This window comes from Arabidopsis thaliana, assembly GCF_000001735.4.
Source record: "Arabidopsis thaliana chromosome 1 sequence".
Taxonomy (NCBI): Eukaryota; Viridiplantae; Streptophyta; class Magnoliopsida; order Brassicales; family Brassicaceae; genus Arabidopsis; species Arabidopsis thaliana.
This window is the reverse complement of record NC_003070.9, coordinates 29,191,131-29,217,760: the sequence shown is the minus strand read 5'-3', so window position 1 is coordinate 29,217,760 and position 26,630 is coordinate 29,191,131. Positions and strand designations below refer to the sequence as shown.

The following is a 26,630-nucleotide window of genomic DNA, read 5'->3' as shown; positions in this document are numbered from 1 at the left end:
AAATTTACTGACTGTTTATATTTCTCCGACAGAAAAACATGGGTTTTAAGACAACTTACAAATATCCTGATTTACAAGTAAAAATATGAATCATAAGACATTCTAGAATGATATGTTATATTGTTATGTTACAATCAGAAGATAATGTTATATTGTTACACTAAAAATTTGACATGACAATCTTTAAATGATAATTCTTTGTTGTTAACCGAATATTAATGATAAAATTATGTGAAAGCAATTAGAAAAGATAAGACAAAGAAGATGGATGACCGATAAGTCAGGTACCGTCCGCCGACCTATTACGTACGCATCAAAGCAGAAGACTCATAAGTCCTATCTTCCCAAATCCAAATCATACAAAAGAACAAATATTTTTCAAAAGATTATGATTTGATGATAGAATTATGTTTTGAGATTACAAAAACAGAGATAAGCTAGTCTTCATACGTTATCAAGTTCAACGAAGTTTAATAGTAGTTGTATACAACTTTAAATATAAAAACTAATCACTTCATTTTAAGTTTTAACAAGTCTGTGAAAAGAAGCATTCTTATGTATCACCCTAAAAATTCTGTCCAAAAAAATTTAAAATTTTTTTTTTAAAAAATGTATCACCCTAAAAATTGGAACGAATTAAAACAAATATTTAAAACCAAATATATTCAAACTTGTCTCGGGATAAAAAATATAAACAAAAGTGTACGACTATGGTTAAAACTGGAAATATTTTTGTGTACTTTTGGTTATTGTCCACTGAAAATCCAGATGAAACTATTAACTTTTGGTCACAACACCACAATATGAATAGTGAAGTACAAATATTTATGAGGGGTTTGGTGACGTATGCATCTAGCTAACTAAAGCATGGTCATAGAGGAGAAAGAAGCTCAGATATTGATGTAACAATATTTCCTTTGTTCTGGTGAAGAATCAAAAGCCCATTCCTCAATAAGCCTTACACCAACGTCTTATCACTCCAGGTTTTACCAAACTCATCCTTCTTACCATTAATTACTTAAAGAAAAAAAACAAATTAGATTATGATCTATAGGTTATACTAGCTCCAACGTGCGGGATATTTCTTTTGATTCGATGTCAGCGTACCGCGGCAAAATCTTGTGGTTAATTACGTGCGAGGAGTAGTTTAAAATTATAAAGTAATTGTATGTTTTCTTGTTGTATCTATTTGACTATTTTGTTCTAGGTCGTTAAATTCTGAATTTAATAACGAATAGTATTATAACGTTAGCCGTATTTATCCGAGTTATTATAAAATGGAGAGATCAAGTTGAAGTTTCCAATACGTATGTATTTCTAAAACCAAGAAATGATTATACAATTTATTAGACTTACGTATTAATGGGTTTCAAAACTACGAATACGTCTCTTTGTCGTGTAAGCTTGAAAGGGAAAGCCCATGCTCTTAGTTTTAGTCTTTTCTTTCGTACTTTTCTGCTTCATTAAATTTTTCGATATACAAAAAATGTTTATTTTTATATCGAAATCAAGAATCTAAAACTGAAAAGGAATGCTTTATTATCAGATTGAGCAGTCATGCGTCTTCATCGTTGGCAGAAATGAACACAATTGGTTTTTATTTTAGCTTATATTATTATTATTTATCTTTGGCTTAAAGCTTATCATTTTTGTTTATCGTTTTTATTAAATACCAATTGTGTGTTAAGTACTGAAGTACACTAGATGATTCGAGGATTTTAATATATTTTGTATTCATAGTGACTTCATGTTCATTACGTAGCGTTTTCATGCATTAGATTATTTGTTGGCGGTGCCTATATAGTTAACCACTACGTTATATTATTGCTTATATTATTATCTATTGAAAACGTTTTAGAAACTTCGTAAGATTACTTTGAATGTCCACAAACTGAATTAGCATAACATTGACTTCAATCATTATATATTTATACTAAACCAAAGATAAAAAATTGCAAAATACTCATACAAGGTCATGTCACTGCATTTGAAAATCTAAATGGGCCGATATCTTTCAAATAAATTACACATAGGCTTTCACTAAATGGCCCATAAAACACATGGGATTCTAAATACTCCACTCACACCAAAACAATAGTATAGAAGAGCCATATGCCCATATCAAATCGTGGATATTTCATTATTATTGCATAGTATACTTTAATTTAAACTGATATTAAATCAAATGTAATTATTTCATGAAAAACTTTGGTTACTGGGTCTTATAGGTGAGTTACTGACGTTCTTGAGAGAATCTATAAGATGATATTGGTACCGTTTTAGAGACATAACCTCATCATGCAATGCTAAGAAATTGTTCTTCATTATGTCTTCGCAATCTTTGATGATTGTCTCATCTACCTCTTCTTCCATTAATCTCTGCCTTAGCTTATCGGTCGAGACTGAGACATTAGTCGTCGATGCCATTAGTTCTTCGTTTGACATTCTTGGAAACGTTTCTTTAACAGCTTTCAATGCTTCGATCCAAGAGGCACGATCCTCGCTCGTTGCTGCTCGTAAATGCAGACTCTTCGTGCCCGTGAATACAGTGAATCTCTTGCCATCTGATATGCTTTGTCCAATCGATGAAACCTGAAAAACATCAAAAAATCCGAAAATTACATATGTAATTTGGGTATGTATTTTGTAAATCGAAAAGGTTGGAGTACATTTGAATAATCTTGGAAACAAATGGAGCACTTATAAATATGGATGAAGTCTCAAATCATATATGCAATTGTGCGTTTTAGATCATTTTAAGTGTTTTGGGGTACATTTGAAAACATTGTAAACTACAGAGGGTATACTTTTAGATTAATTTACCCAAATTAAGGTTGTACTAATATTTTTAAAATGTATGCGTTGTATTTGAAACGTATGTAAAATACAGGGGCGTTCTGAAATAAATCAAAACCTTGAGGTGAATTTGGCCGAGAGGTTTCCCGGGGCTATGAACATCACCGCGTTTGCTATGTCGGCAAATAAACCGTAAAGATTCGCCGCCGATCAGTTTAGATCTCCGATCCATCTCAACGGAGAGAGATATTTTATCGGGACCATGGATTCTATAATACGACAAAACACCGTCCTGGAGTACGAACCACCGTCGTTTCCATCCTTGGCCGTAGTTTACCCATTTATAGAGGATTCCGGCGACGCCGTTCCCAGAAGCTGGTCGATCTTCGTTCGTACGAGGACCAGCGGAAAGACTATACCGGAGATCGTGGTTGTGATTGGTACGTGTCGAATGTGGAATGTTTAACGAAGCCGATCGAGTCGTGGTTAGGTTTGATTTTGCGGCGAGTGGAGAAGACATTGTTTGAAAACGTTCGAAGAAATTAGGGTTACGAATTTGACGGTAGTTGAAAGAAGGGTGAGAAAAAAGATACAGAGAGATTGGAGAGAATTAAGGAGAAATCAATATTTGTAAAGTGCGAGGGTTACGTGAGACGCAAGACTGCTTGAGGTGCTCTGTTTTTAGAAAAAAAAAACACGATTAGAAAATGGAAGAAAATTGGCTCATGGTGAGAATGAATTGGCTTTGTAGGCTTAAAAATTTGTTTGGTGTGAAATTGTGACTTTGAATTGATATGTGAACTTGGCAACGACGTCGTTTCAAAGCACATTGATTAAACGATTGCGTTTTTATCAGTGGAGCATCGAAGAAACGACATCGTTTATCGTGATTTATATTATTGCTGAAGAGAGTAATTTACTAATTTTACAGAATGGAGGAACTATTTAAGACGAGCACCCAAAATGATACATTCCAATACAAGAAATCAAACAAGACATTATAAGCAAACGTCGTTTTTCCAAATCTAACAATTAACATACCAATTTACAAGATCCAAAAGCCGTAGAATCATATCAGCACTGCTTACTAATTTTCTCCTTCAAGACCTTGTAACCGATCCTGGAGTTGAATACAAAGTTCTGAAACTCGAGAGAGAAGTTGCTGATTTTGATCTCTTGAATCTAACACATCATTTCTTGGAAGAGGAGCAGGATTTGAAAGCAGTTGCTCAAGCTGAGAAATCATGGAATTTGCTTTATCGTCATCACTACCACAAGATTCAGCTATGAGACTGAACAATTTAATGGTTTTCACTTGAGGCTCGTGTGGGATGGGTGGCGCAAGGAAAGGATGTTGGAGAAGCTCAGGGATTCTCCATCTTTGGTTACGGTCCCAAGCTAGACATTTCTTCATTAGGTCGATAAGCCATGGGTTTGAGAGTTGATTGTAAGTAATCTCGTGGTTTGGATCAGTTATGACTTTGAACTTTGCCCAGAAGGTCTTATAATCTGCAAAAGGTGTTCTTCCATATACCATTTGGTATAGTATGCAACCAAGTGACCAAATATCTGATGGTCTTCCACATTTTATAGTGTTCCCATTCTCGTCGCTTTCGTTACACATGAATGCTTCTGGTGACATGTAACTCAAAGTCCCCACCTGTCACGATACATACTTACCCCCATTAATATCAGCAGCTTGTAAACTAAATACAAAACAACTCTTTTTTAATTAAGAGGATGATGACAAAAACAGAAACATGGTAGGGTATTATTACCTGTGAATCTCGTTGAATATTTGTAGTGTCGCTATTGATGGCCTTAGCGATACCAAAATCAATAAGTTTTAGAAAGCCTCGAACAAGAAGGAAATTTGCAGGTTTCAAATCAGAGTGCACAATACGCTCCTCATGTATGGTGTTCACAGCTTGAAGTATTTGCTGCAATTGTTTTTCAATTTATATGAGAATCAGTGATTTTTGAGCACAGAAAAATAGAAGCAGAAAGAACTCCTATGCAAAAGAAAAGATATAGTTTAGTATTGTGTAAGAACCTGCCAGTAGAACCGAAGCCAATTTTCATCAATTGTCCGGTCAGATCCTTCGATTTCCCTCCATTTTTGGGATAACATGTGAGCCAGATCGATTTCTCCATATTCTAGTACCATATATATAAATCCATCTTCCTTAACTCTTCCATCTTTGTTACTCATTGTGCCATTCAAAACCTCCTGGAGTAAAGTCTTATCCGTGACCTAATTACAACAGAAAATTAGTGTTCTGGTTGAGATGAAAATAGTCAACCATGCACTTCAGAAACTAAGAAAGAACATAACTGTCCCATGGATCAGAAAAACAAACTTTAAGGAAGTACCTCATAGTCTATAAGCTGAATGATGTTGGTTTTCCCTTTCAGTTTTTTTAGATATCCAATTTCCTGGCAAAATCCATATGCTGTAGCATAGTCACGACCCTTGAGCTTGATCTTTTTTAGCGCATATATGGTACAATCTGAAGAAATAACCTTGTGGACTTCACTGCTTCCTCCACTTCCTATCTTGCCAAGCCTCTGATACAGCTTCCCATTGACTTTAAAGAACAAGTCTGGATCATAATTTCTTTTACGAGGCGCTGATGGCCCTTTGCTACTTGCAACCTTTTCATGCTTATCTGATTTTTGTGGCTGTGAGCTAACACTGGTATGCAACTCCTCGGGCAGACGAGCATTCGCTTGTCCGTCGCTCCCATAAATGGAAGATCCCACTGGAGCTTCAAGTCCTGTGGTGATCTGTTGCTGCTTGGACGTATCTGTCTCTTTGACTCTTACTTCTGGATCATTAGTTGAAGCTGGCATCTCAGACGCAGTGGCATCCTTATTGGGATGTAGTATGTTGCTGACCTTGGAAGACGGACAACAAGAAGGCAAGTTCCCTTGACTTTGAACAGCATGAGGATTTGCATTCGAATCAGCTTCAACATAAGAACGAGAGACATGGGTAGTAGCATTTAACATAGGAGCTGAAGATGAATGGATTAGCGTAGTTGTGGCCCATGATGACCCCACAGCCGAACACCGAGTTCTTGGTTGGTTCAAGAAGTTGGGAAATTCTCCCAGCTGACCCTGGATCTTTGCCAGTGAAGATGAATCCTTGTATTCAGATTTTAAACTGACCTCAGAATCAACAGATGGGAGATTCTGATGTTTTGATCCAATACAAGCATCAAGATGTGATGCTTCAGCCTGATTTGTTGCATCCCATTCCATATCTGCAAGGACAAGTGAGTTCAAGTAAGATTATTAGCTCAACAAACCAACCGTAACTATGCCTGTGTACACTAAAATTGAGCCACGGAGAAAATATATGACAGTGGTCAAACTCAAAGCAAAGTAATTTGAGTATATTACCTTGAGATGTGCCAATGAGAGATTGGGACTTTCTCTGGACATCCAGATTGCTTTCTAGACTAGTAACAGCAGATTTTCCAAAATCCATCTGTCTATCTGATGGATTGAAATGCTCTGAAACTGTAGGTTGCGTAATGGACGCAGATTCTCCAGCAACAGAAGTGATGGCTAAGTTGTTAGTAGTATCCTGTGTCAAAGTATTGGCAGCAAGACTCTGACTCAGCGTAACAACATCCTGAGATCTCTGCCCTTCAGCTGTAACCAATCGTGTATTTCTTGAAGCTTGTCTTTGTGGAGCAACACTTCGTCGAGGCCCGATACTGGTCGTCTGCATTTTACCTGAAAACAAAAAAAAGAACTCTATGAGAGATCATCCATTGCAAAGAGTTCAATATACCAAAAAAACAACTAAAATAAGAAACAGTGGACATTCTCTAAAATGGTGAGTTCGCCTCCATAATCAAAAGGTTTAACTAGCTTATCATATCACCCACACCACAAACCATCAGAGAAACCTAGCGATTGTAAACCATTCTAAGAAGAACTTAACTTTCCCAAAAAAAGCCCTAAATCGTCAAAAGAGATAAACCCCAAAGAAACCTAAATTAGTGAAATTAAACTTCCAGAAATAAGAGATTTCGACCCAGAAAGAGAGAGTACTGACTGAGTGGGCGATGGCGTTTGAAAGCGGCTTGCAAATGCCGTAGAAGTTCCGGTGAGGAGGAGGAAGAGGATGAAGAAGACGAAGTTGTTTCCAGGTTTAAAATGGGACGAACCAGACTCTTCGGAGGTTTATCCGGTTGAACCGGAAGGTTATCCTCCCTGTCCATTGCTAAATCTCAACTGCATCTCCGACTTACTACACCGTAGATTTTCAGAAACGAGAAACCAAACCACCACAGAGACGCCGCAGCAGCAGAATTCAAATCCTCAATTTCTGGGTTTAGCCCCAATTCTCGCCATCGCCGTCCAAGTAGAAATCCACAGACACAGAAATTGTTTAAAAATTTTGGAGGAAAGAAAAAACCCAGAAATTTGTTTGAGATTCGAACTCCTTATTGCCGCTTCTCCTTCTTTCTTAGAATTCAATCCGATACCAGATTTAAGGTCCATTGGGCCTTCGCTATGTGCGTTTTTGGGCTAATTGGCCCATCACATAGTACTGCTCTTTTCTTGGCTTGGTTTACAAAATTACAAATCAGTAATACTAATGCAACGGCTAATTTTGTCAAATCAATGAGAAGACAGTCGAACGTTGTAACTTATTATAGCCGTTGGTGAAGCTTTTCGTAAGAAGATAGCCGTTGGTGAAGATTCCTATAAATACTCCCTTAAACGCTATCAATCTCATTACCAACAACACATTTCTTCCTTCTCTTTACAAATTTCAACTATTCTTCTGCTCATAGAAAAGATAATGAGAGAGAGACATCACCGTCGTCACCATCTCTCGGTCAAGTTTCTCTCTTTCTTCCTTCACTCCTACTCATGAGTCAGTCAGGATCATGCTCTGCTCGAACAATCATTCAGGTAAACTCCACTGAAATAGCAGATCCTTTCTCTTGATCTTTAAGGTTTCTTAGTTCGAGCTAGTGATGAATCGCTTTTGTCTCTTTTGCAGTTATTTTCCCCGGAGGACTGAAGATACTGTTTCAGAAACACGACGATCCAACTCTGATTTTAAAACCGAACTCCGTAAGATCCGTTCCCATCTCTTTTTGTTCCGTTATAATCTTCATGTTTTCGTTAGTGATTGATCTCTTCCTAATTATATTAGTTTCTTTCGAATAGACGAATTCGTACATTTTAGAGTTTAGTTACTTATCTTGCTTGCTATATAGAATATTGTTAATACTTGACACACGCTCCGTATCTAGATTAGCTACTTTCACGTATTGATGCTTTTGTCTAGATAAGCTACGCTTTGTTTCCACAAATGATCTCTCTGTTTTGCCCCTGTTCTGTTTTATAGCCGAGACTGTGTGTATAAAATTTTAATTTTATTTGTTCATGACTGTTTCGTTTTCTTATGTAAATACTGTTTCTGGCAGCAAGTAGATTTCATTTAGGTGAATTTTTTTATAAAGAAAATCAAAGCTCTCTGTTTTCGTTTCACTGTTTCAGCTTTGTTTTGTGACATACTCATAATTGTGTCTGCGTTTTACAAAATTACGGAATTTTAAAATTTTTAAAAATCGATTATAAAATTAGGTTGTTAAATACTCATCACTATCATCCTATCCTTTGCAATCGTGGAGTTTTAAAGCGTTTAGGTTCCGTAGAGGAGCGCATTTTTCTCTGGGTTAATAACAATCATTATCGTATATCGTATATTTTAACCACTATCGTATGATTTATACATCGTATATTTTACTTCCTACATTCGGCGTTTGACTTTTAGTAAATATGACTTCTTAAAATTCTTAAGTATCCAACCAAAAACGTCAAACGATGATTTTAAAATTTTCTTTCTCGATTCGTGCTTCTATTTCATCTTCAAACTTCGTGGCGTGGTGGAAGAAGATATGCTTCTAATTCTTATTCTCCCTTCGTCTCTTGATATCTTCTCTCACTCTTCCTCGTCGTAGGAGGTTTTGTTTGACATCAAAAGACGTCGAATCTTCAATGCTCTGGTTTAGGAGGTATGGTGACAGACACGATGGTGGAGGAGATTGGATTGGATTCTCATATTCAGCCCAACAAAAAGCCCATTCACCTACCCATTAAGAAACAGGTCAATTTCTATCCCTTCATAATTTTTTAATAGCTTTTAATATATATAAACCCTAAAACTTAAACCCTAATCATATACTAAATTTTTATATATATTATTAATTTCAATTTTTATTTATTTGAATGTCAATTTTACATAATGATATGAAATCTAATCGGTTTTTGGATCCGGCATTAGTCGTTAGCGATTCCAAATATTCAACTTGTTTTTCCTATTATTATGTAGATTTAATGTTCAAGTTTTTAATTCGGATTTTTAAAAATAGTTTTTAAAACTTTGATTATGTTTCGTTTCGAATTTTTAAAAGCTTTTTTCGTTGTGTATGTTTTTTAAATTTTTTTTGTTTCTGTGTATACTAAATTTACATAATGGTATGAAATCTAACCGGATTTGAATCCATCATTTAGTCAGTCGTTAGCGATTCCCAAACATTCAATTTGTTTTTCCTATTATTATGTAAATTTAATATTCAAGTTTTTGGTTCGAATTTTAAAAACTTTATATGTAAAGCATATTAAATCTAAAACACCGCTTAGTTTTGGATGTTGTATCCAAAGTCTACACAAAATATAAAACTTAAAACACTTCAAAAAAATAGTTTATCCAAAATATTATTTAAAAAATATAAAAAACCTTACAGTTTTAACTTTAAAATAAAATAAAAGTTAAAAATATATTTTAATAAAAAAACTATATTACAAGATAAATATTTATATTGACAAGAGTTAGCATATACAGAGAGATCCATACTCTTTTTTAGTGCACATACGTTATCTAAATATGAATTATAACAGACATATAACTTGACCAAATTCAACTCACTTCAATTGTGACGATTACATATTTATTCAACGAAGTTGTACATAAGCATTTCAGTATATTATTATGTTTTTTTTGGAACTGAGTTTTTAATCATTGCTTACACATCATCTATGGATCCATCACAAACACAGCTCCAACTCTATCACGCGGGATCAATCTTAGTTCAGATCCGTGCTTCAGAAAAACGTTTCCTGACATCATTCACAACACCACATTCATTAACAAGGAGCTTGATTTCTACTTGTATGTTGCTAATGACCACACCATAAAAAAGACAGCTGAGATATTACAGCGGAACCCGACTGTGTGTAAATAATCTAAAGGTTGCTTTCCTATGGACACTGCACTGAAGTCACTTAGAGGCTAAGGAACACCAAAAAAGAAAAGCACGCAACCATTAAGGACAGTACTAGTGATCTTCTAAGACTCTATTAGTACATTGGCAATCAAAGCATGCAAGAGAGAAACAAAACTGAGAATTGCAATGGCATAAAAGATAGAGAATTGAGTAAAACGCAATAACCAAGTGTTTAGCATTGTGATAGTTACCTGCACTCTGTTGAGGATTGATCCCGATCCCATCTGCACACATGAATACAGATACATCATCACATCAGAAATCTTGAGAATTGATGAATATGGATTACATCAGCCGAAACTAATAATCAATAGATGACTAAACACACCCAAAATATCATAGATTAGTTATGAGAACTATAATTCTATTCGAAACAAATCCCTTTAAGATTTTCCAGCACCAGAAAGCTTTAAACTTGTAAACTTTGTAGATACATAAAGAGCTCAAGGAAAAGATTTACATGATTCATGTCTAAGATAACATTCTCGTGAATGCACAAACATATGAAGATGAAATGAATCAAATTTGAAAGGAACACAATTGTCCTGCATATGTCCCATTTATCGTACAAACTCACAAACCCTAAATCAATAATGCTAGATGATGCGGTTTAAGCCCAGGATCTAAAAATGAATGTCAACAAGGGTTTAATACCATTAGTGATGATGGCGCTGGTTTGTGGAGGAACCTTGAACTCTTCTGCTGCGAATTTCAGAACCGCCGTGAACGGAGCTCCTTCTGGTACGCTGAAACTGATCGGAGAAAAAAAACAACTTAGAGACCAATCACAGGCGTAAATCGAAAAAACAAGAGTCAGGATTCGCATACACTTTGAAAGGAAGCTTAGGATCCGAAGTCAGAGTGACTTTGAAGGAGACTTTTCCACCAGTGGCCATTTTTTCCGACGGGGGAGGAGATTCAGATTAGCACGGCGGATAATGGCGTTTCAATGACGCATTCACCAAGAGGGTTAAGAGAATGTGAAACCAGAGATAATACCAACGTAAAGTTAAATTTCACTTCAGGCCCATTTTAGGCCCATTTTTAATATATTACGCTTTCTTACAATTCAGCCACGGAAATGATCTTTTTCTTAAAATGTATCTTCATCTTTCTTTTTACTCTCAAATCAACCTTACATTTGCTCTGAAATTTAAAATTATTTACACATGAAAACTTAGAAAAATATTTACAGTCAATGAGAAATTTTCCTCGACAATAAAAAACAAACAAACTTATTTATCTAATAAATAGTCATGAAATTAGCTAAACACAACAAGAGACAACATCAACACAAGCCACAATAATCTCCCAATCATCTTCTTAAACCCACCAGAACCATCGCTGCATACTAACTTGTTGTCATGGTACGTGCACACCGGCTTCTTCCTACACACAATTCAAAAACAAAGACCAAAAAATATAACTTTATTTCTGCATTTGAATTACTTTTACTTTTGCATATGAAATTAACAAAGGATGAATAAAGTATATCATGTAAATGTAAAAGTCATGGTCTAGTATGAATGAAACTTGATTAGAATCATAATTAAAGTAATCATGAGATGTTGTTAAAAACGTAAAAAGGACAAACCTGGAGGAACAGAAAGAAATGACGTAATCAGAGGCAGTGCAAGTCATAATACTGGTCGGATCATCATAAGCATAACTATAAGCAGTAGGACAAGCTTGTTTAAAGATCTTTGAGTAATAAGTTGGTTGACACACAACTGGGTTCCCATAAACTCCTCTACAACAATACTCATCTCTATCAAACACATCACAAGCACTCCTACACGATATGACTTTCCCGTTTGATTTCACTGCGAGCTCCTGCGGACAATGTGGCCTCAAATCAGCTACGCAACCGGCGACGCTGCAGTTTCCTTTTCCGTTCATCGGAGTCACCGACATCGGGAGATTGAATCCGTCGACGAGGCTCACGTCGTAGAAATCCAATGCGGCTAATGTGAATTCAGCTAGTGAAGCTGGTGGTTTTCCGGAGGCTGAACATTTTAGAGTTGATCCGCATGAACCGGTTTCGCATGTTCCGGTTCCGGTTGAGTCGAATTTACAACCGGTTCGTCCCCAAATTCTGCCTGACCAGCCTACTGGTGCGTGGAATACGATGGATTGGCCCGGTTTGAGCTCGAATCCTCCTCCGTTGAAGTTTTCTCCTGGAGTTATCGCCGGCCAGATCGTTTGGTCACATGAGTTTATGATCGTGAATACTCGAGCTGATTCTGACCATTTTGTTCCTGTGGAGTAATTCACAGGAGTTCTAATCGTTATCCAAACCCTAATTAATTAATACCTAGACAAGGAAAGACGTTTAATTACGATCGAAAATACTATAATGTTTGAATTATTTTACCTGATAATATGGTGAGAAAGAGTAACAAGATCCTTGGTGACAAACCGAAACGAATTGGCATCTTTACTAGAAAATATTTTAGGATCAAATGTAATGTTATTTTCTGATCTTGAAGTGAGACTGGCTTTTTAAGGGAGGAAGAAAGAATAACTTGCATGGAGAGTCTATCGGTACAATTATAATAATCGGTTGTAGTACTATATGTGTTTTCAAATAATTAAGGTTCCTTGTTTTGGAATATGGGAAAGAGTTAGTTAGTGTTATTCGTTTCCTGATGTTTCATGCAAGTATTCTTTGGGATGCTGTTAAGGTAATCAAAGTCCAAATGGCCAAGGATCTATACTGTATGTGGCTTTTTATCTGTCTATTTGTATCTTCTATTATTGAATTTGGATAATCTTGTTGATATTGATTATTTTAGCCTTCATGTCATGGGTCAATTCATCTACCTACTGATATATTAGGCCTAATTAATGAATCATATGGCCCATTTATGTCGAACTCAATCTCAATTGTTCGGTCCATTCTTATATTCTGCTTTTTGAATATTACACCATTAATAAATTTGTATAGTCATGATCCTTTTTTTGGTTAAACAGATTTTCTGACGAAGATAAATTGATGAAAATCAAAACAAATCTCACAATCTTTGTCGTTATGGGAACCATCTGTAACCATCCAGTAGAATCGAGTTCCTGGTTTCAAGATGTCAAATTATTTAACTACAATGACTCGCCATTTTTTCAGTATTATTACCAATGATATCTGAATATCTGCTCTATTTAGGGACGACAATATTATATCTTTTGGAGATATCTCAATAGCCTAAATAAGGTTGAATCACAAAAAAAAAAAAAAAAAAAAAAACATTTGAAAATGCATATTTTAATGTCAATTGGCGATGAGTCTTCTTTCCGCTGCCATCCATTTTGGCCGGGTTAAAAAGCTATAAAGATCTAAAATGATGATACCTTCTCATTAATAATTCGATCCATTGTAAAAGTATGGGGCTAAAAAGGAGACATTTCTAAGAAATTAGTGAGTTAAATAAAGCTTAGACAGCTAGACACGTGTGGTAATTATGTTTACCACTAATCCCACCTGATTAGCAATCATTCTTTCCATTGGATCCATCTCCAATCCTCGATTACCTCACAAATCACTATTTCTTCCTCTCTTTTAACCAAGTTTTTCTACTTCTAAATCAAGCGTTTGGATGTGCGATGCCATATGGTAGACAAAGGCATAAATTTATGTAATTTCGAGTTCCAGGTAACAGCTATGTAATATAATCGGACAAAACATAAAAACTTAGAAATATAATTGATTATTCTACATAAAGATCGTTATCATCCTCATCACAAGAAGGAGGAAAGGACCAATATGTTTTATTCATTGTTTCTAGTTGTTACAATCATCATGATTCAAATAATTGTTAATGATAATAATAGTTTAGCCTTTCTTTCAAAAAAAAAAAACATCATTGTCATCACTTCTATTTTCAATTTACAATTAGTCTACTCTCACTACTTTAAACTTTAAAATCTATAATTAGCTAACCCTCTTTTTTTGCATATTATCGGGGTCAATATATAATTAACAATCTCAAACCGGGCCTACCCGTTCGTGTAATGCTCCAGAAATATGGCCCATAAGCCCAACAATCAAATCAAGCCCATTAAAAAAACAACGCCACGCTCGCCGAAAACAGTAACAGTCACAAGTAGGTGACATAACTCAGTCACCAACCAATCATAAACCGATATCCCCATGACAACTCGTGAGCTGTGACTAAAGACTTCGTCCCCCGACACTCGTTACTCAATAATTGCACACAGAGCAAAAGAAAGGAAACAAAACCCATAAAACAAATAAATAAATGAAAAAGCTTTTCACTAGTCTATTTAAAGAGTGGAAGTAAAGAAGCTAAAGAAACTGAGAGAAGAAGAGAAAAATGGCGGCAGAGAAAATAGAGACAGTGGTCGCAGGGAATTACTTAGAAATGGAGAGGGAAGAAGAAAACATAAGTGGTAACAAGAAATCTTCAACTAAAACAAAACTCTCTAATTTCTTCTGGCATGGTGGTTCTGTCTACGATGCTTGGTTTAGTTGTGCTTCAAATCAGGTATGTACTTCCCACAGATTTAGTCTTATATATAGATGTGTATGTATCGTCTTCTATAGCTAAATTGTTATAAAAATGGCAGGTGGCACAAGTTCTGTTGACATTACCATACTCGTTCTCACAACTTGGGATGATGTCGGGAATTTTGTTTCAACTCTTTTATGGATTAATGGGAAGTTGGACTGCTTATCTCATTAGTGTTCTTTACGTTGAATATCGAACTCGTAAAGAACGAGAAAAATTCGATTTCCGTAACCACGTTATTCAGGTTTTATTCCACCTCTAATTCTTGTGACTCGTTATAATTTTTTATTTTTTTGGTGGTATTATTGAATTTTAACTTTTTGTTTTTTTTTGTTTGTGTAAAAAAGTGGTTTGAGGTGTTAGATGGATTGTTGGGGAAACATTGGAGGAACCTTGGATTGATCTTTAACTGCACTTTTCTTCTCTTTGGATCTGTTATTCAGCTCATTGCTTGTGCTAGGTAAATTAATAATCAATGTTCATTTTCTTTATTATATGGTTTTTTCATATTGAAAATTAATTAATATAAAAAATGATTTGCAGCAATATATATTATATTAATGACAAATTGGACAAGAGGACATGGACATACATATTTGGGGCGTGCTGTGCAACAACTGTTTTTATTCCTTCCTTCCACAATTATAGAATTTGGTCATTCCTCGGACTCGCTATGACCACTTACACTTCTTGGTATCTCACCATTGCTTCACTCCTTCATGGCCAGGTCATTATAATTAACACAAATCTTGTTTTGATTATTATAAGATATAGACATATAGTCCTGGTTATTGTTGTTTAATATATTTATTTTTCATATAAAAAAGGCTGAGGATGTGAAACACTCTGGTCCAACCACAATGGTGCTTTACTTCACCGGAGCCACCAACATTCTCTACACCTTTGGTGGCCACGCCGTCACAGTGTAAGTATTTTTTTTTTGTTTGGAAAAATAAAATGGCTTAATTAATGGCTTAACTAATTATGTATTGGAAATTTGAAAAAATATAATAGGGAGATAATGCACGCTATGTGGAAACCGCAAAAGTTCAAGGCGATATATCTACTAGCGACCATATATGTACTAACGCTAACGCTACCATCCGCGTCTGCGGTTTATTGGGCGTTTGGCGATAAGCTACTAACTCATTCCAATGCGCTCTCTCTTCTCCCTAAGACTGGTTTTAGAGATACCGCAGTGATCCTCATGCTCATTCATCAATTTATAACGTTCGGATTCGCGTCTACACCGTTATATTTTGTGTGGGAGAAATTGATAGGTGTGCATGAGACGAAGAGCATGTTCAAAAGAGCCATGGCTAGATTACCCGTGGTTGTACCCATATGGTTCTTAGCCATTATCTTCCCCTTTTTCGGACCAATCAATTCCGCGGTCGGATCTCTCTTAGTTAGCTTCACTGTCTACATCATCCCCGCATTGGCTCATATGCTTACCTTTGCTCCTGCTCCTTCAAGAGAGGTTAGATTTCCAACTTCCAAAATATCTATTTTAAAATTATAATTGTTTCATAAAAAGCTTGTTACAATTTTAGTATAAGTTTACAAAGAATAATTGGAAATAGTATATTATTAGTTTATATTAAAATTATTATATAGTATCATAGATTATGTAAAAATAGCTAAAATAATATTTTGGTATATCTAATTTTTGTTAAGTTTGATATATCGTAAATAGAATGCGGTGGAGAGGCCACCGAGAGTGGTAGGAGGATGGATGGGGACTTACTGCATAAACATATTTGTGGTGGTTTGGGTATTCGTAGTTGGGTTCGGGTTTGGAGGATGGGCAAGTATGGTCAACTTTGTTCGCCAGATCGACACTTTTGGTCTCTTTACCAAATGCTACCAATGCCCTCCTCACAAGCCATGATATACAAATTTGCCATTCAAGACCTTCTAGAAAGAGAGTTTCATATAAGGGGGTTTTGATTTCGAGATCTAATATATATAAGTTACTACATCCAATTTTTTTTTAGTATTTATTAAAAATCACATCTCTTTGTAATTGTTTGACGACAATAATCTTTTACCTCGGGTTTGTTTAATTTGTTATGTTGAGTTATTTTTGGTAAATTGGGTTTTTTTTGTTCCTTAGTTAAGGTGTGATGGCTATCTTAGGCCAACCCTATTATTATTTAGTGTTCTTCTATAGCTCAAGAAAGTTTCATGTGTGTTTTGTGTTTAATGATCTCGTTATTCTCTTTTACTGAGATTTAATTTCATCGTCATTTGAAGTGCACTGAGTTTTTGATGAAAATTGACTATAAATTCTGCGATCAGTCCAAATGAAATGATATGGAAATACATGATTTAAAATCATACAACCTCGTGCATCTATACTCTATAGTAAAATAAATTTATGTGGGTAAGATTATGAGAGTTTTATTTTAGAATACATTAGATTATCTTTGAAGCAATCAAATATTGATCTAAATTAACTTTTTTTCTTCTGAATGTGAGTGATCCCGATCTGAATCCATCATGGGCAAATTAGCATCACATCACAAAAAGGGAAATGAAAGGCGTATCTTTATAAAAGAAGCAAAAGGCAATGGCAGGCTCTGTGTCAGTGTTGTTAGTACATAATTAGGCAGACTTTTTACACCAATTGATTCAATGGTTGGTGCTTGGTAAAGTCAAATAACTGATCAATCACATATGATTATTCGTTTAGTTAGATCATTTTTAAATAAAACCAAAATTGGTTACAAATTTTGATAGATGTATCACAAACAAAACAAAAATAAAGATGAAATAGTAATTCATCGCGATATCATCATTGAATAAAAACAATCAGAGAAGTAAACATATATTAGAAAAAAAACTTAAAGATGCAATAGTCATAGAAAACTCTAAAAGATCATTTAAATGAAACTAGTACTTAATACACTGCTCTTGTTAGTTCATGATTTGAACTAGTTTTCATATGACGTAATTAAGGAACAAGGTAGACAACAACAACAACATAAGCGATATATCGATATAGCTCGTAATAATTAAGTTGGAACAAACTCACTATCATAGTACCATGTCTACCCGAAAACTGACATTTGGGTTGAGTTTGCGAGATGGTTACATTTGACTAACAACTTCATATTATTATTAGGTACTATCGAAAATGAAACCTTTTTGGGGGTCAAAATCCAAAAAAAATGAAAATCAGTTTTTAAAAAAGCATTTAAACTCATAAAAATATTTCATTTATTGCCGGAACAACTAGACTTATTACCAAAAAAAACTGATTCCGACGACGGGACACTAAATAATTCAATAGGCATAAGTTGTGATAGATATATAAATAGAAATTCATGATTCAGAGTGTCAAAAGTTAATATTCTAACAAACCTTTTAAGCGCTTTTATGGATTTGCCAATCTAGTAAACTGCTTTTTGACTAGCTTTCTAACTTCCATGCTCCAATCAATCTCATGGGAAGTTGGGTCATCACTATTCTGCCATTTTCTTTACCTACTAAAGATATAGACAAAATAATACAAAAACAATATGGCCAAAATGAACTAATACAAAAACGTTATCATAATCTATCCTTGAATATATATTTAACCTAATTTGCTTGTGCTCTGTGAGATATTACAAAAGAAGAAGTTAAGTAGGAAAAGGACGAATTTGGGGATAATTTTGGAAAAAAATAATTAAACGTATGGTCTAATATTCCTTTGATTCAAAGCGTTATGAAAAAATAAATATGTAAATACTATTTACTTTACATTTAATCATTATTATAAAAAAAACAAATACGTGACTACTGTTTTATTGGCGGATACTGTATCCTACATGCATATATTTCTATAAATATGAATATACTGTATGTAGATAAGGTCCTATTGACATTTTGCTTGTGAATTGCTATCGACATACATATAGCTAAGCCTAGTTTACAAAAAAATAAATAAATAAAAAATACATATAGCTAAGCCTAATTAAGTACTTAGTTCTTAACAAAAAAAGGCACTAAGCACGTATAGTTTATGACTTTTTTTTGGAACATAAAATTCCAAACCAATATTGGGATACAATTAAATAAGATTAATATAAGAGTTGTATACTTAGTAGTTAGTACGAACATGTATTATTTATTCAAATCATGATATTAAAAATCCGACAAGATCAAACTTTAAATCAGCATAGATCATGCTAAAATAGATTTTACAATAAGTTCAAAAAAAGAGAGGAAGAGGCTTCGATCAGTATATAAAAAAGTTGCAAGAAAACGACAAGACACAAAAAATCAAGATGAACACGTTCTCACGTTGTGCTCAGCCTTCGTGTTCTATTGCGAAAGTGAAAATGAAGAACCTTTTGTGAACTCAATTTTCTGCAAGTAAGCAAAGAATGTGAGAAATAAAATGGACAAAAAAGCGTGTGGATAAGACTCACACGTGCGTGGGGTCTTGGTGAAAAAAAGAAAGAAAAATCATCTTCGGTATCTTCCACCTTTTTAATCTTCCATCTCCTTAATTTCAGAGAAAAAGCTACACTTCACATGACATATTTCAGACGGCTTTGATTTTTGATTTTTTTTTTTTTTAATTTTTGTTGATTAAATATTCATATGTTTCAACAACAAAATTCGTAACATCCAAGAAAAACAAAAGAAACATGTAAATTTACCACAGATCCTGTTTCTAGAGTAGTAAAAATTGATTTGTTCGAACTAGAACACTAGAAATTTATTTTAAACGTAGGTTATTAAAAAATCGAAAAATAACAAATGATGGGTACATGCATGACAGGTTTGTAATTTTATGCGTTGGAGGGTTTCTCATGAATGTGCATGAAGATTTGTAAGCCTATGCTTGAATATATGTATACAAAAATATATGTCCCTTGTCCATTGTAAGTCTTTTTCGATACACATTTGTCTCGAAATGACATTACGATGTCGATATTGTTCATCATCCACATGCTGCGTCTGCTTGTAGTTGCCAATCTCTATCCTGACCTAATGTCGTTCACATTATTATTATCATTAAAATTTGTATAGTATATAGTAAAATTTCGAACAATGAAATTATTAATATAACTGATTTGAATACTTTAGCTCGAAACATTGTTTTAACAAAATTAAAGATATGTAAGTGTTCATTAATTATTGGCTTAATTTAAGTTACATGTACATATATGTCTTACCAACTAAAAAATATATGTCTAGTCTTACAAAAAAATGACTAATGTTTCACCAAAAAAAAATGACTGATGCATGATTATATTCACCAAAAAAAAAAGCAAACAATACCTGGTAGTGAGACGGCCAGAGAAGAAGCAATCACATTAAGGGCACTGAGCGACCTCAAAATGTAAGCAAGAGATTATCAGAGAATCTTGATTTAGTGAAATCACATTAATAATTTCTGAGACGGCCAGAGAAGAAGCAAAGAGAGTATGTTTATTATTTCTCAACTTGTTTTAAATTCTTTTATCTGGGCTTGGCCCAATATATTTAAACCAATGATCGCATATGTTTAGAAATTCCAAATATTGTTAGTGGGCCTTCGTTCAGCCTATCCTAAAAACATATGTTTGTTGTAGTAGGTAACAACCCAAATCCTAAAAACATAATACAACAACACCCATGGCTTCCTTTGGTCATCTTCTCGTTAATTATTCAAATATCCACAGTTTTTTGGACGTTAACAAAAAAAAAAAGGCAGTGGAACATACAACGTTATTCGACAATCTTGCACGTAATATTACAGTACAATCCGATTCAAGACAAACTCAAACTTCGAAAAGAAAATTGCATAGCTTAATTTAGGAACTTAATTATTACAACACGTCAACACATTACAAATCGAAGGCAAACCAGCAACTATTTTCTGTTTACAAATCACAACTACAAGTTATTGACAATTTTATCCTGGAATGATAAAACAAAAAGGAGAATCGTACTCATTATTTGTCACATGCACAAAAATATACATTTCACAACAAAAAGTAGTTAAAACAAAAACTTAAAAATAGATACCACAATTGTACATATAATCTCTTGAAAATTTGAACAATACGAATTACAAGAATCGAACATTCATTTAGGTGGAATATTTAAAGACGAGAAAATGGCAGCAAATGGACGAGTGATCATAATAGCAATGCTAATGGTGGCTATGGTAATGAACATGACATGGTGTGTCAACAGCAAAGGCTTTGTTAACTTAGGAATTAGTCCTGAAGAACTACAGAGTTGCATCAAGACTTGTATTCCGGAACAATGCATGCCCGAGGCTAATAATCTGACCGTGTGTGAGAAAGCATGTCACAAATATTGCAACCGACCTGCTATGTCGTTCAAGCCCAACTATGTCGTTCCTGTAGATGGAAATGATGTTGGGTTTATAAAAGCTGCTTTTTGCAAGCTATGGTGTGAAGAAAACTAATTCTTTCTTTTTAATGGTGCTAAAATTTAATTAAACCTCTTCTTATCAATGAGCTCAACATCTATTATTTTCTTTAATTGGATTTGGTGAGTTTTAATATGTGACAAAATACTGACTTGTATATCCTAATGTTGAGTGTGTTTTGTCATCATCGTATTATTGATGATTTTGTTTAGTTTATGCCAATATATATTTATGTTATTGGTCGTATCCCCAGTGAGAAGGGGTCTAAAAGTAATTTGGGGATAGTTGGGGTAAATATGATAAGACTAAACATATAAAGGGTGTGAATGAAAATAAACTCTTAAAAAAAGAAAGAGTAGCTCAATGGCCGTCCGATGAAGGTTTCAGTTACACGTGTAATACGATGAAGCAACCGACTCAATATTGAAAAAGGAAAAAGGAAAAGGCAAACACATCAGTCGGCGGATAGCGCCGACCAATAATCATCAACATCGTTTTCTTTCTTCGCCAACCAATTTTAGCTTTTTAATTAATTTTTTCATCTTCTTCTTCTTATTCCTCTGATAATAAGATCCAAGATCTTGTTTTCTTCTTCGTATCGTCGCGAAACTCGCGATTTCTTTTTTGTTTTTCTTCTTCGATTTTGAGTTTCTTCCGTTTCTGTTTTTTATCTGATCGGAAGATTCTAGCTTTCTTCTTTTTTTTGTTCTTTAGATAGTTTTTTTCTTACTCAGAAAAACCATTGGAGCTCTCGTTAAGAGTTTTATAGTGTTATAAGCCATGAAGAGTGCGTCGTCGGAACAATCAGTTGAAAGAATCGAAAACGGTCACAAGAAGAAGAGGAACAGGCCTCAGAAACAAAATCGTCGATCTAAGCAAAGCTCAGGTTCAAAAATCTTTTCTTTTCTTCTTTTGCGAATTGATTTCGTTTTTTAAACCTTGAAGTTGATAGTTAGGGTTTAAAGTATGACTTTTGCCGACTAGGTTAGTTAAATGTGTGTTGCCTTTTACCTTACAAGTTTGCAACTTTAATGTGTTGGAACAGTACCGATAGAAGATGCACATGTGGAGGAGTCGTTAGATGGTAGAGATAGTAGTAGGAGTAAAGCTAAAGATTCTACTTCTTCATCGAAGCAGCAGAGACCTAATACCGACGAACTTGAAGCTATGAGAGCGTCTAATGTTGCTTTCAATTCTATGCCGCCTATGCGAGCAGAAAGTGGTTATCCCAGGAGATCTGCAAGTCCGTTACTTTCTTCACCTGAAGTTAGTAAGCAATTGTTATCGAAGTCTTGCCCTGATCCTAGGGCTTGTGAGCAGTCTCCTGGAATGAATGGTGAATTGTTTCAGCAAATTGAAGGTTCCTCACAACGAAAGATTTTCTCTTCACACTGGTCTCTTGATGCTGTGACCGAAGCTTTAGAGGTTTGTTTGAGATGTTATCTTTATCTTTCTTTTTTTCTTCCTTTTAAGTTATATGTTTTGGACCTCATAGCTGTCTTTACTTTTATGCATTGTATCAGAAAGGTGAAGCTTTTAAAGCGCTATTTCGGGTGAATGCTCATAATCGCAATGAGGTTAGTGGCAACATCTGTTTTTCCAATGAGGTTTCTTCTGTTCACTTTTAATCCGTTTTATTTTTCCTTTGAAGGCTTACTGTAAGATCGATGGAGTCCCTACAGACATTCTAATCAATGGAAATGTTTGCCAAAGTAGAGCAGTAAGTTTGGTTTATCTTTGTACAATAAGCTTCCTGGCTTGTGTTTTATCTTAATTCATTGTTTGGTTTTCTAAGTTCAGACTTGTGTTTCTTTACGTAGGTGGAAGGTGATACTGTTGTTATTAAATTGGATCCGCTCTCACTGTGGCCCAAGATGAAAGGATTTGTTACTGAAAGCGCTGCTAAGCCTGAAGGAACGAACAGTCCCCCAGAGAAAGATGACAAAAAAGCTCGTCAAAAAAATGGTATTGATGTGGTAGAAGGTTTTGAAGATGGGTTCTCGAAAAACAAATCATCAGTTATAGGAAAAGGAGCTAAGAACGGTGTTACTCCCAGTTCTCCACCATCACTGGATTCATGTTTGGGTTCTTTTTGTGAGCAGAAAGGAAATTGCAGTGCGGTTGATAAGCTATGCGGCATCCTTAGTTCCTTCCCCCACAAACGACCAACTGGACAAGTAGTTGCTGTTGTTGAAAAGTCACTTGTAAGGGATTCTATCGTTGGCTTGCTTGATGTCAAGGGATGGATTCATTACAAGGAAAGTGATCCAAAAAGGTGCAAGTCTCCTCTGTCTCTTTCGGATGATGAATATGTCCAGCTGATGCCTGCAGACCCTAGGTTTCCTAAATTGATTGTCCCCTTCCATGTCTTACCTGGAAGCATTAGAGCAAGACTTGAGAATTTGGATCCAAATCTCGAGGCAGAGCTGGTAGCTGCCCAAATTGTAGACTGGGGCGAAGGGAGTCCATTTCCTGTAGCCCAAATTACACATCTATTTGGCCGAGGCAGTGAATTGGAGCCTCAGATCAATGCGATATTATATCAGAACTCGGTTTGCGATTCTGACTTTTCTCCAGGATCGCTTACTAGTCTTCCACGTGTGCCTTGGGAAGTACCAGAAGAAGAGGTTCAACGTAGAAAAGATCTGAGAGACCTGTGTGTATTAACCATCGACCCTTCGACAGCTACAGATCTCGATGATGCTCTATCAGTGCAAAGTTTACCCGGCGGTTTTTTTAGAGTCGGTGTTCACATTGCTGATGTCTCCTACTTTGTTTTACCAGAGACTGCTCTCGACACAGAAGCTCGGTTTAGGTCAACCAGTGTTTACTTGATGCAGAGAAAAATATCAATGTTGCCTCCATTACTGTCAGAGAACGTAGGTTCACTTAGTCCAGGAGCTGATAGACTTGCTTTTTCTATCTTGTGGGATTTAAATAGAGAAGGGGATGTGATAGATCGCTGGATTGGCCGTACTATCATACGGTCGTGCTGCAAGCTTTCATATGACCATGCTCAAGACATTATAGATGGCAAAAGTGATGTTGCAGAAAATGGCTGGCCTGCGTTGCATGGATCTTTCAAATGGTGTGATGTAACTCGATCTGTCAAACAGCTTAGTGAGATTTCCACCACTTTAAGGCAAAAAAGATTTAGAAATGGGGCTTTGCAGCTGGAGAATTCGAAGCCTGTTTTTCTATTTGATGAACATGGAGTTCCATATGATTTTGTGACGTGTTCTAGAAAGGGTTCGAATTTTCTTGTTGAGGAGTTTATGCTCTTAGCAAATATGACAGCAGCTGAGGTTATTTCTCAAGCTTACCGTGCTAGCTCATTGCTCCGGAGGCATCCAGAACCAAATACTCGCAAGCTCAAAGAATTTGAAGGGTTTTGTTCTAAGCATGGTATGGATTTGGACATTTCTTCTTCTGGCCAACTTCAGGATTCATTGGAGAAAATCACTGGAAACCTCAAGGATGACTCAGTTTTTGTGGATATTCTCAACAATTATGCTATAAAACCTATGCAACTAGCATCTTACTTCTGCACTGGGAATTTGAAGGACAGTGTTGCTGAGTGGGGACACTATGCACTAGCTGTTCCTCTCTATACTCACTTCACATCTCCTCTTCGACGGTACCCAGACATAGTCGTTCACCGTGCGTTAGCTGCTGCTCTTGAGGCTGAGGAGTTATACTCAAAGCAGAAGCAAACAGCAATTGATGAAGGGAGAAGCTGTTTCACCGGCATCCATTTCAATAAAGACGCTGCTGAATCTATCGAGGGCAAGGAAGCATTATCGGTTGCTGCTTTGAAACATGGTGTTCCCTCCACTGAAATACTCTCTGATGTCGCTGCTTATTGCAATGAGAGGAAGCTGGCTGCTCGAAAAGTCAGAGATGCATGTGATAAGCTTTACACTTGGTTTGTGCTGAAGCAAAAGGAGGTAAGTGAATTGATAACTTGCATCATTCTGATGCTTCTTGTGTTTATGTTGGTTAAGGAAACTCATTTATTTCTTTCTCTGCAGATTTTTCCGTGTGAAGCTAGAGTAATGAACTTGGGATCAAGATTTATGACTGTTTACATTAGCAAGCTTGGCGTAAGTCTCTACTGATTCATTTACCACAATTAAATTTATCTAAATTCCTGTTTACAGTCTGCTAAACACTTGTTGTTATTGATGCTGTCACAGATTGAACGGAGAATATACTACGACCAAATCGAAGGCTTGTGTGCAGACTGGCTAGAGGCAACATCAACGTTAATCGTCGATAAACTCTATTCCAAGAGAGGTGGAAGAGGCTTTTTCAAGCCCATGAAGGAAGCTGTCTATTTGGTGAGTCCTTGTGAAGTGTGCGTTGCAAAATGCAGTGCATTGTCTGTCCATGACACTGAGTCACCAGAGGCCGTGTCAATAGATGAGGTTGCCCCTGCGGTTTTTCCTTTGACCATCCAACTTTTCTCGACCATTCCTGTGGTTCTTCATGCTGTTGGTGGAGATGATGGTCCGCTCGATATAGGAGCAAGGCTCTACATGAGTTCATACTATTAGATATTGGAGCAAAAGAGGGATCTCTGAAGAGGTAGATTATAGCAACTGTTGTATATTTTTTGGATTACAGTTGCTGAAAAAAGAAAATCATGTCGGACTAGAACAGCTCCGTAGTTGGGATGATATAGATAATGTGGGGACTTGCCGTTGTTTTTGGTTCGGTCTAGAAACCCCATTGGTTTGATTCGAAGTTGTGCTAAATGTGTTTCTATTTCCTTTGTTTTCATGATTTTGCTCGCCCAAGATGTTTTAGATTTGGGTTCGGCCAGAATCTGTATATATATCGATTAGGGAGTTTTCTCTCTTTACCGTGCTAAATGTGTTACATTTTTAATAATCTTTTTAAAAACAAGATCTTCAAAGTCTACACTCGAACTTGAGACATTGAAAATCAGTCTTCTAAAGAAGGAGAGTAACTGGAGCTTGAAGAAGGAGAGCTTTGCTTTGATGGTCGAATCGATGAGGTCGCGTCAAAATCTGTAAACCGGAATCTGATCCAACTCGAGAATTTGAAACGATCAGGCAGTTGGATTGGGCCTGATAGGCTATTAATATATATAGCATAAAGAAGCCCAATTATATAAAATGTCCAAACTCATCATTTACACATTTGGTTATAAAATACATCAATTCAGCTGTAACAAGTGGTACTGTAGTACATAATTTTAATAATTTATCAAAATTCGAATTTCCAACACTTACCAATTTCACGAGCTACTCACTTAAAAGCTATACTTTTCGATGATTAAAAAAAAAAAGCTATACTTTTCAAACTTGGCCACACAAAAGGCTTACATTAACCCACACAGAGTAAGTGTAGTCAGAAGCCAACTTTGGTGGGCTTTGCCACTAGCCTATAATACCCTCGGCTAACATATGCTTATCCTCTACCAGTAAACATTTTGGAAAGAAAAATAAATCCACAATTTATCCTTGATGTTAAATTTAACTAAAATTAGGTACACTTAGACTAATCAAACAAAAATGAGATTTTCTTGGCTGATAAATTAGAAATTCGTATTTTTTTATTTTACTTTTTGCCGTATGTTTTGTTATA

The 26,630-nt window shown here is 35.5% G+C and overlaps 7 protein-coding genes, 3 long non-coding RNA genes and 1 other non-coding gene across 14 annotated transcripts; 4 read left to right on the top strand and 7 right to left on the bottom strand.

The window, feature by feature from the left end:
* Window positions 1-1,928: 1,928 nt before the first annotated feature.
* Window positions 1,929-3,541, bottom strand: AT1G77730 (Pleckstrin homology (PH) domain superfamily protein). The gene is made up of 2 exons (NM_106422.2): window positions 2,915-3,541; window positions 1,929-2,592 (listed from the first exon to the last, which is right to left on the bottom strand). The coding sequence occupies exons 1-2, from the start codon at window positions 3,314-3,316 to the stop codon at window positions 2,197-2,199; spliced, it is 798 nt and encodes a 265-aa protein (NP_177896.1). The 5' UTR covers window positions 3,317-3,541; the 3' UTR covers window positions 1,929-2,196.
* Window positions 3,542-3,625: 84 nt separating this feature from the next.
* PPK1 (putative protein kinase 1) lies at window positions 3,626-7,265 on the bottom strand. The gene is made up of 6 exons (NM_106421.5): window positions 6,866-7,265; window positions 6,202-6,540; window positions 5,170-6,062; window positions 4,850-5,050; window positions 4,575-4,736; window positions 3,626-4,456 (listed from the first exon to the last, which is right to left on the bottom strand). The coding sequence occupies exons 1-6, from the start codon at window positions 7,029-7,031 to the stop codon at window positions 3,884-3,886; spliced, it is 2,334 nt and encodes a 777-aa protein (NP_565160.3). The 5' UTR covers window positions 7,032-7,265; the 3' UTR covers window positions 3,626-3,883.
* Window positions 7,266-7,575: 310 nt separating this feature from the next.
* Window positions 7,576-8,966, top strand: AT1G09945. 2 transcript variants are annotated; one of them, NR_143548.1, is made up of 3 exons: window positions 7,576-7,731; window positions 7,823-7,896; window positions 8,790-8,966. It is a non-coding gene; the product is annotated as an uncharacterized misc_RNA (transcript). The 2 variants fall into 2 exon arrangements; NR_143549.1 differs by having other exon boundaries at window positions 7,578-8,966.
* On the bottom strand, window positions 8,634-8,879 carry AT1G09753. Its single transcript, NR_139685.1, has one exon. It is a non-coding gene; the product is annotated as an other RNA (long non-coding RNA).
* A 649-nt stretch (window positions 8,967-9,615) lies between the features above and the next one.
* CCP2 (ubiquitin-fold modifier) lies at window positions 9,616-11,194 on the bottom strand. The gene is made up of 4 exons (NM_106420.5): window positions 10,944-11,194; window positions 10,770-10,867; window positions 10,307-10,339; window positions 9,616-9,948 (listed from the first exon to the last, which is right to left on the bottom strand). The coding sequence occupies exons 1-4, from the start codon at window positions 11,009-11,011 to the stop codon at window positions 9,866-9,868; spliced, it is 282 nt and encodes a 93-aa protein (NP_177894.1). The 5' UTR covers window positions 11,012-11,194; the 3' UTR covers window positions 9,616-9,865.
* Window positions 11,195-11,249: 55 nt separating this feature from the next.
* On the bottom strand, window positions 11,250-13,014 carry AT1G77700 (Pathogenesis-related thaumatin superfamily protein; the record flags this gene model as incomplete). 3 transcript variants are annotated; one of them, NM_001334790.1, is made up of 3 exons in its annotated part: window positions 11,250-11,504; window positions 11,710-12,373; window positions 12,490-12,714. In NM_001334790.1, 3 exons carry the CDS (start codon window positions 12,644-12,646, stop codon window positions 11,378-11,380), a joined length of 948 nt encoding a protein of 315 aa, NP_001320395.1. The 3 variants fall into 3 exon arrangements, with proteins under 3 accessions (NP_001320395.1, NP_177893.1, NP_001320394.1); NM_106419.2 differs by adding an exon at window positions 12,939-13,014 and having other exon boundaries at window positions 11,385-12,414; window positions 12,490-12,613; NM_001334791.1 differs by lacking the exon at window positions 11,250-11,504 and having other exon boundaries at window positions 11,544-12,373; window positions 12,490-12,657.
* A 1,328-nt stretch (window positions 13,015-14,342) lies between these two features.
* On the top strand, window positions 14,343-17,344 carry LAX3 (uncharacterized protein). The gene is made up of 7 exons (NM_106418.4): window positions 14,343-14,614; window positions 14,697-14,882; window positions 14,986-15,098; window positions 15,182-15,365; window positions 15,466-15,563; window positions 15,653-16,118; window positions 16,335-17,344. The coding sequence occupies exons 1-7, from the start codon at window positions 14,444-14,446 to the stop codon at window positions 16,527-16,529; spliced, it is 1,413 nt and encodes a 470-aa protein (NP_177892.1). The 5' UTR covers window positions 14,343-14,443; the 3' UTR covers window positions 16,530-17,344.
* Window positions 17,345-18,805: 1,461 nt separating this feature from the next.
* AT1G09747 lies at window positions 18,806-19,161 on the bottom strand. The gene is made up of 2 exons (NR_139684.1): window positions 19,056-19,161; window positions 18,806-18,991 (listed from the first exon to the last, which is right to left on the bottom strand). It is a non-coding gene; the product is annotated as an other RNA (long non-coding RNA).
* A 675-nt stretch (window positions 19,162-19,836) lies between these two features.
* AT1G09743 lies at window positions 19,837-20,040 on the bottom strand. The gene has a single exon (NR_139683.1). It is a non-coding gene; the product is annotated as an other RNA (long non-coding RNA).
* A 649-nt stretch (window positions 20,041-20,689) lies between these two features.
* Window positions 20,690-21,218, top strand: AT1G77682 (Plant thionin family protein). The gene has a single exon (NM_001084368.2). It carries the CDS (start codon window positions 20,736-20,738, stop codon window positions 21,051-21,053), a length of 318 nt encoding a protein of 105 aa, NP_001077837.1. The 5' UTR covers window positions 20,690-20,735; the 3' UTR covers window positions 21,054-21,218.
* A 252-nt stretch (window positions 21,219-21,470) lies between these two features.
* On the top strand, window positions 21,471-26,041 carry AT1G77680 (Ribonuclease II/R family protein). Its single transcript, NM_106417.3, has 7 exons — window positions 21,471-21,903; window positions 22,063-22,442; window positions 22,541-22,594; window positions 22,669-22,737; window positions 22,838-24,964; window positions 25,049-25,120; window positions 25,214-26,041. Exons 1-7 carry the CDS (start codon window positions 21,798-21,800, stop codon window positions 25,571-25,573), a joined length of 3,168 nt encoding a protein of 1,055 aa, NP_177891.1. The 5' UTR covers window positions 21,471-21,797; the 3' UTR covers window positions 25,574-26,041.
* Window positions 26,042-26,630: the final 589 nt, after the last annotated feature.

Bases quoted from the DNA above. Each gene is read 5' to 3' on its own strand.
- AT1G77730 (NM_106422.2), bottom strand. From the start codon at position 3,316: ATGTCTTCTCCACTCGCCGCAAAATCAAACCTAACCACGACTCGATCG. The intron at 2,593-2,914 runs GTTTTGATTTAT...GATGTTTTTCAG, and splicing joins TCGGCCAAATTCACCTCAAG to GTTTCATCGATTGGACAAAG.
- PPK1 (NM_106421.5), bottom strand. From the start codon at position 7,031: ATGGACAGGGAGGATAACCTTCCGGTTCAACCGGATAAACCTCCGAAG. The intron at 5,051-5,169 runs GTACTTCCTTAA...TGTTGTAATTAG, and splicing joins TTCAGCTTATAGACTATGAG to GTCACGGATAAGACTTTACT. The intron at 4,737-4,849 runs GTTCTTACACAA...AAACAATTGCAG, and splicing joins GGCTTCGGTTCTACTGGCAG to CAAATACTTCAAGCTGTGAA.
- CCP2 (NM_106420.5), bottom strand. From the start codon at position 11,011: ATGGCCACTGGTGGAAAAGTCTCCTTCAAAGTCACTCTGACTTCGGAT. The intron at 10,868-10,943 runs GTATGCGAATCC...TTCTCCGATCAG, and splicing joins CCTAAGCTTCCTTTCAAAGT to TTTCAGCGTACCAGAAGGAG. The intron at 9,949-10,306 runs GTAACTATCACA...GAATGATGTCAG, and splicing joins CAATCCTCAACAGAGTGCAG to GAAACGTTTTTCTGAAGCAC.
- LAX3 (NM_106418.4), top strand. From the start codon at position 14,444: ATGGCGGCAGAGAAAATAGAGACAGTGGTCGCAGGGAATTACTTAGAA. The intron at 14,883-14,985 runs GTTTTATTCCAC...TGTGTAAAAAAG, and splicing joins TCCGTAACCACGTTATTCAG to TGGTTTGAGGTGTTAGATGG. The intron at 15,564-15,652 runs GTAAGTATTTTT...AAAATATAATAG, and splicing joins GGTGGCCACGCCGTCACAGT to GGAGATAATGCACGCTATGT.
- AT1G77682 (NM_001084368.2), top strand. From the start codon at position 20,736: ATGGCAGCAAATGGACGAGTGATCATAATAGCAATGCTAATGGTGGCT.
- AT1G77680 (NM_106417.3), top strand. From the start codon at position 21,798: ATGAAGAGTGCGTCGTCGGAACAATCAGTTGAAAGAATCGAAAACGGT. The intron at 22,443-22,540 runs GTTTGTTTGAGA...GCATTGTATCAG, and splicing joins CTGTGACCGAAGCTTTAGAG to AAAGGTGAAGCTTTTAAAGC. The intron at 22,738-22,837 runs GTAAGTTTGGTT...TTCTTTACGTAG, and splicing joins ATGTTTGCCAAAGTAGAGCA to GTGGAAGGTGATACTGTTGT.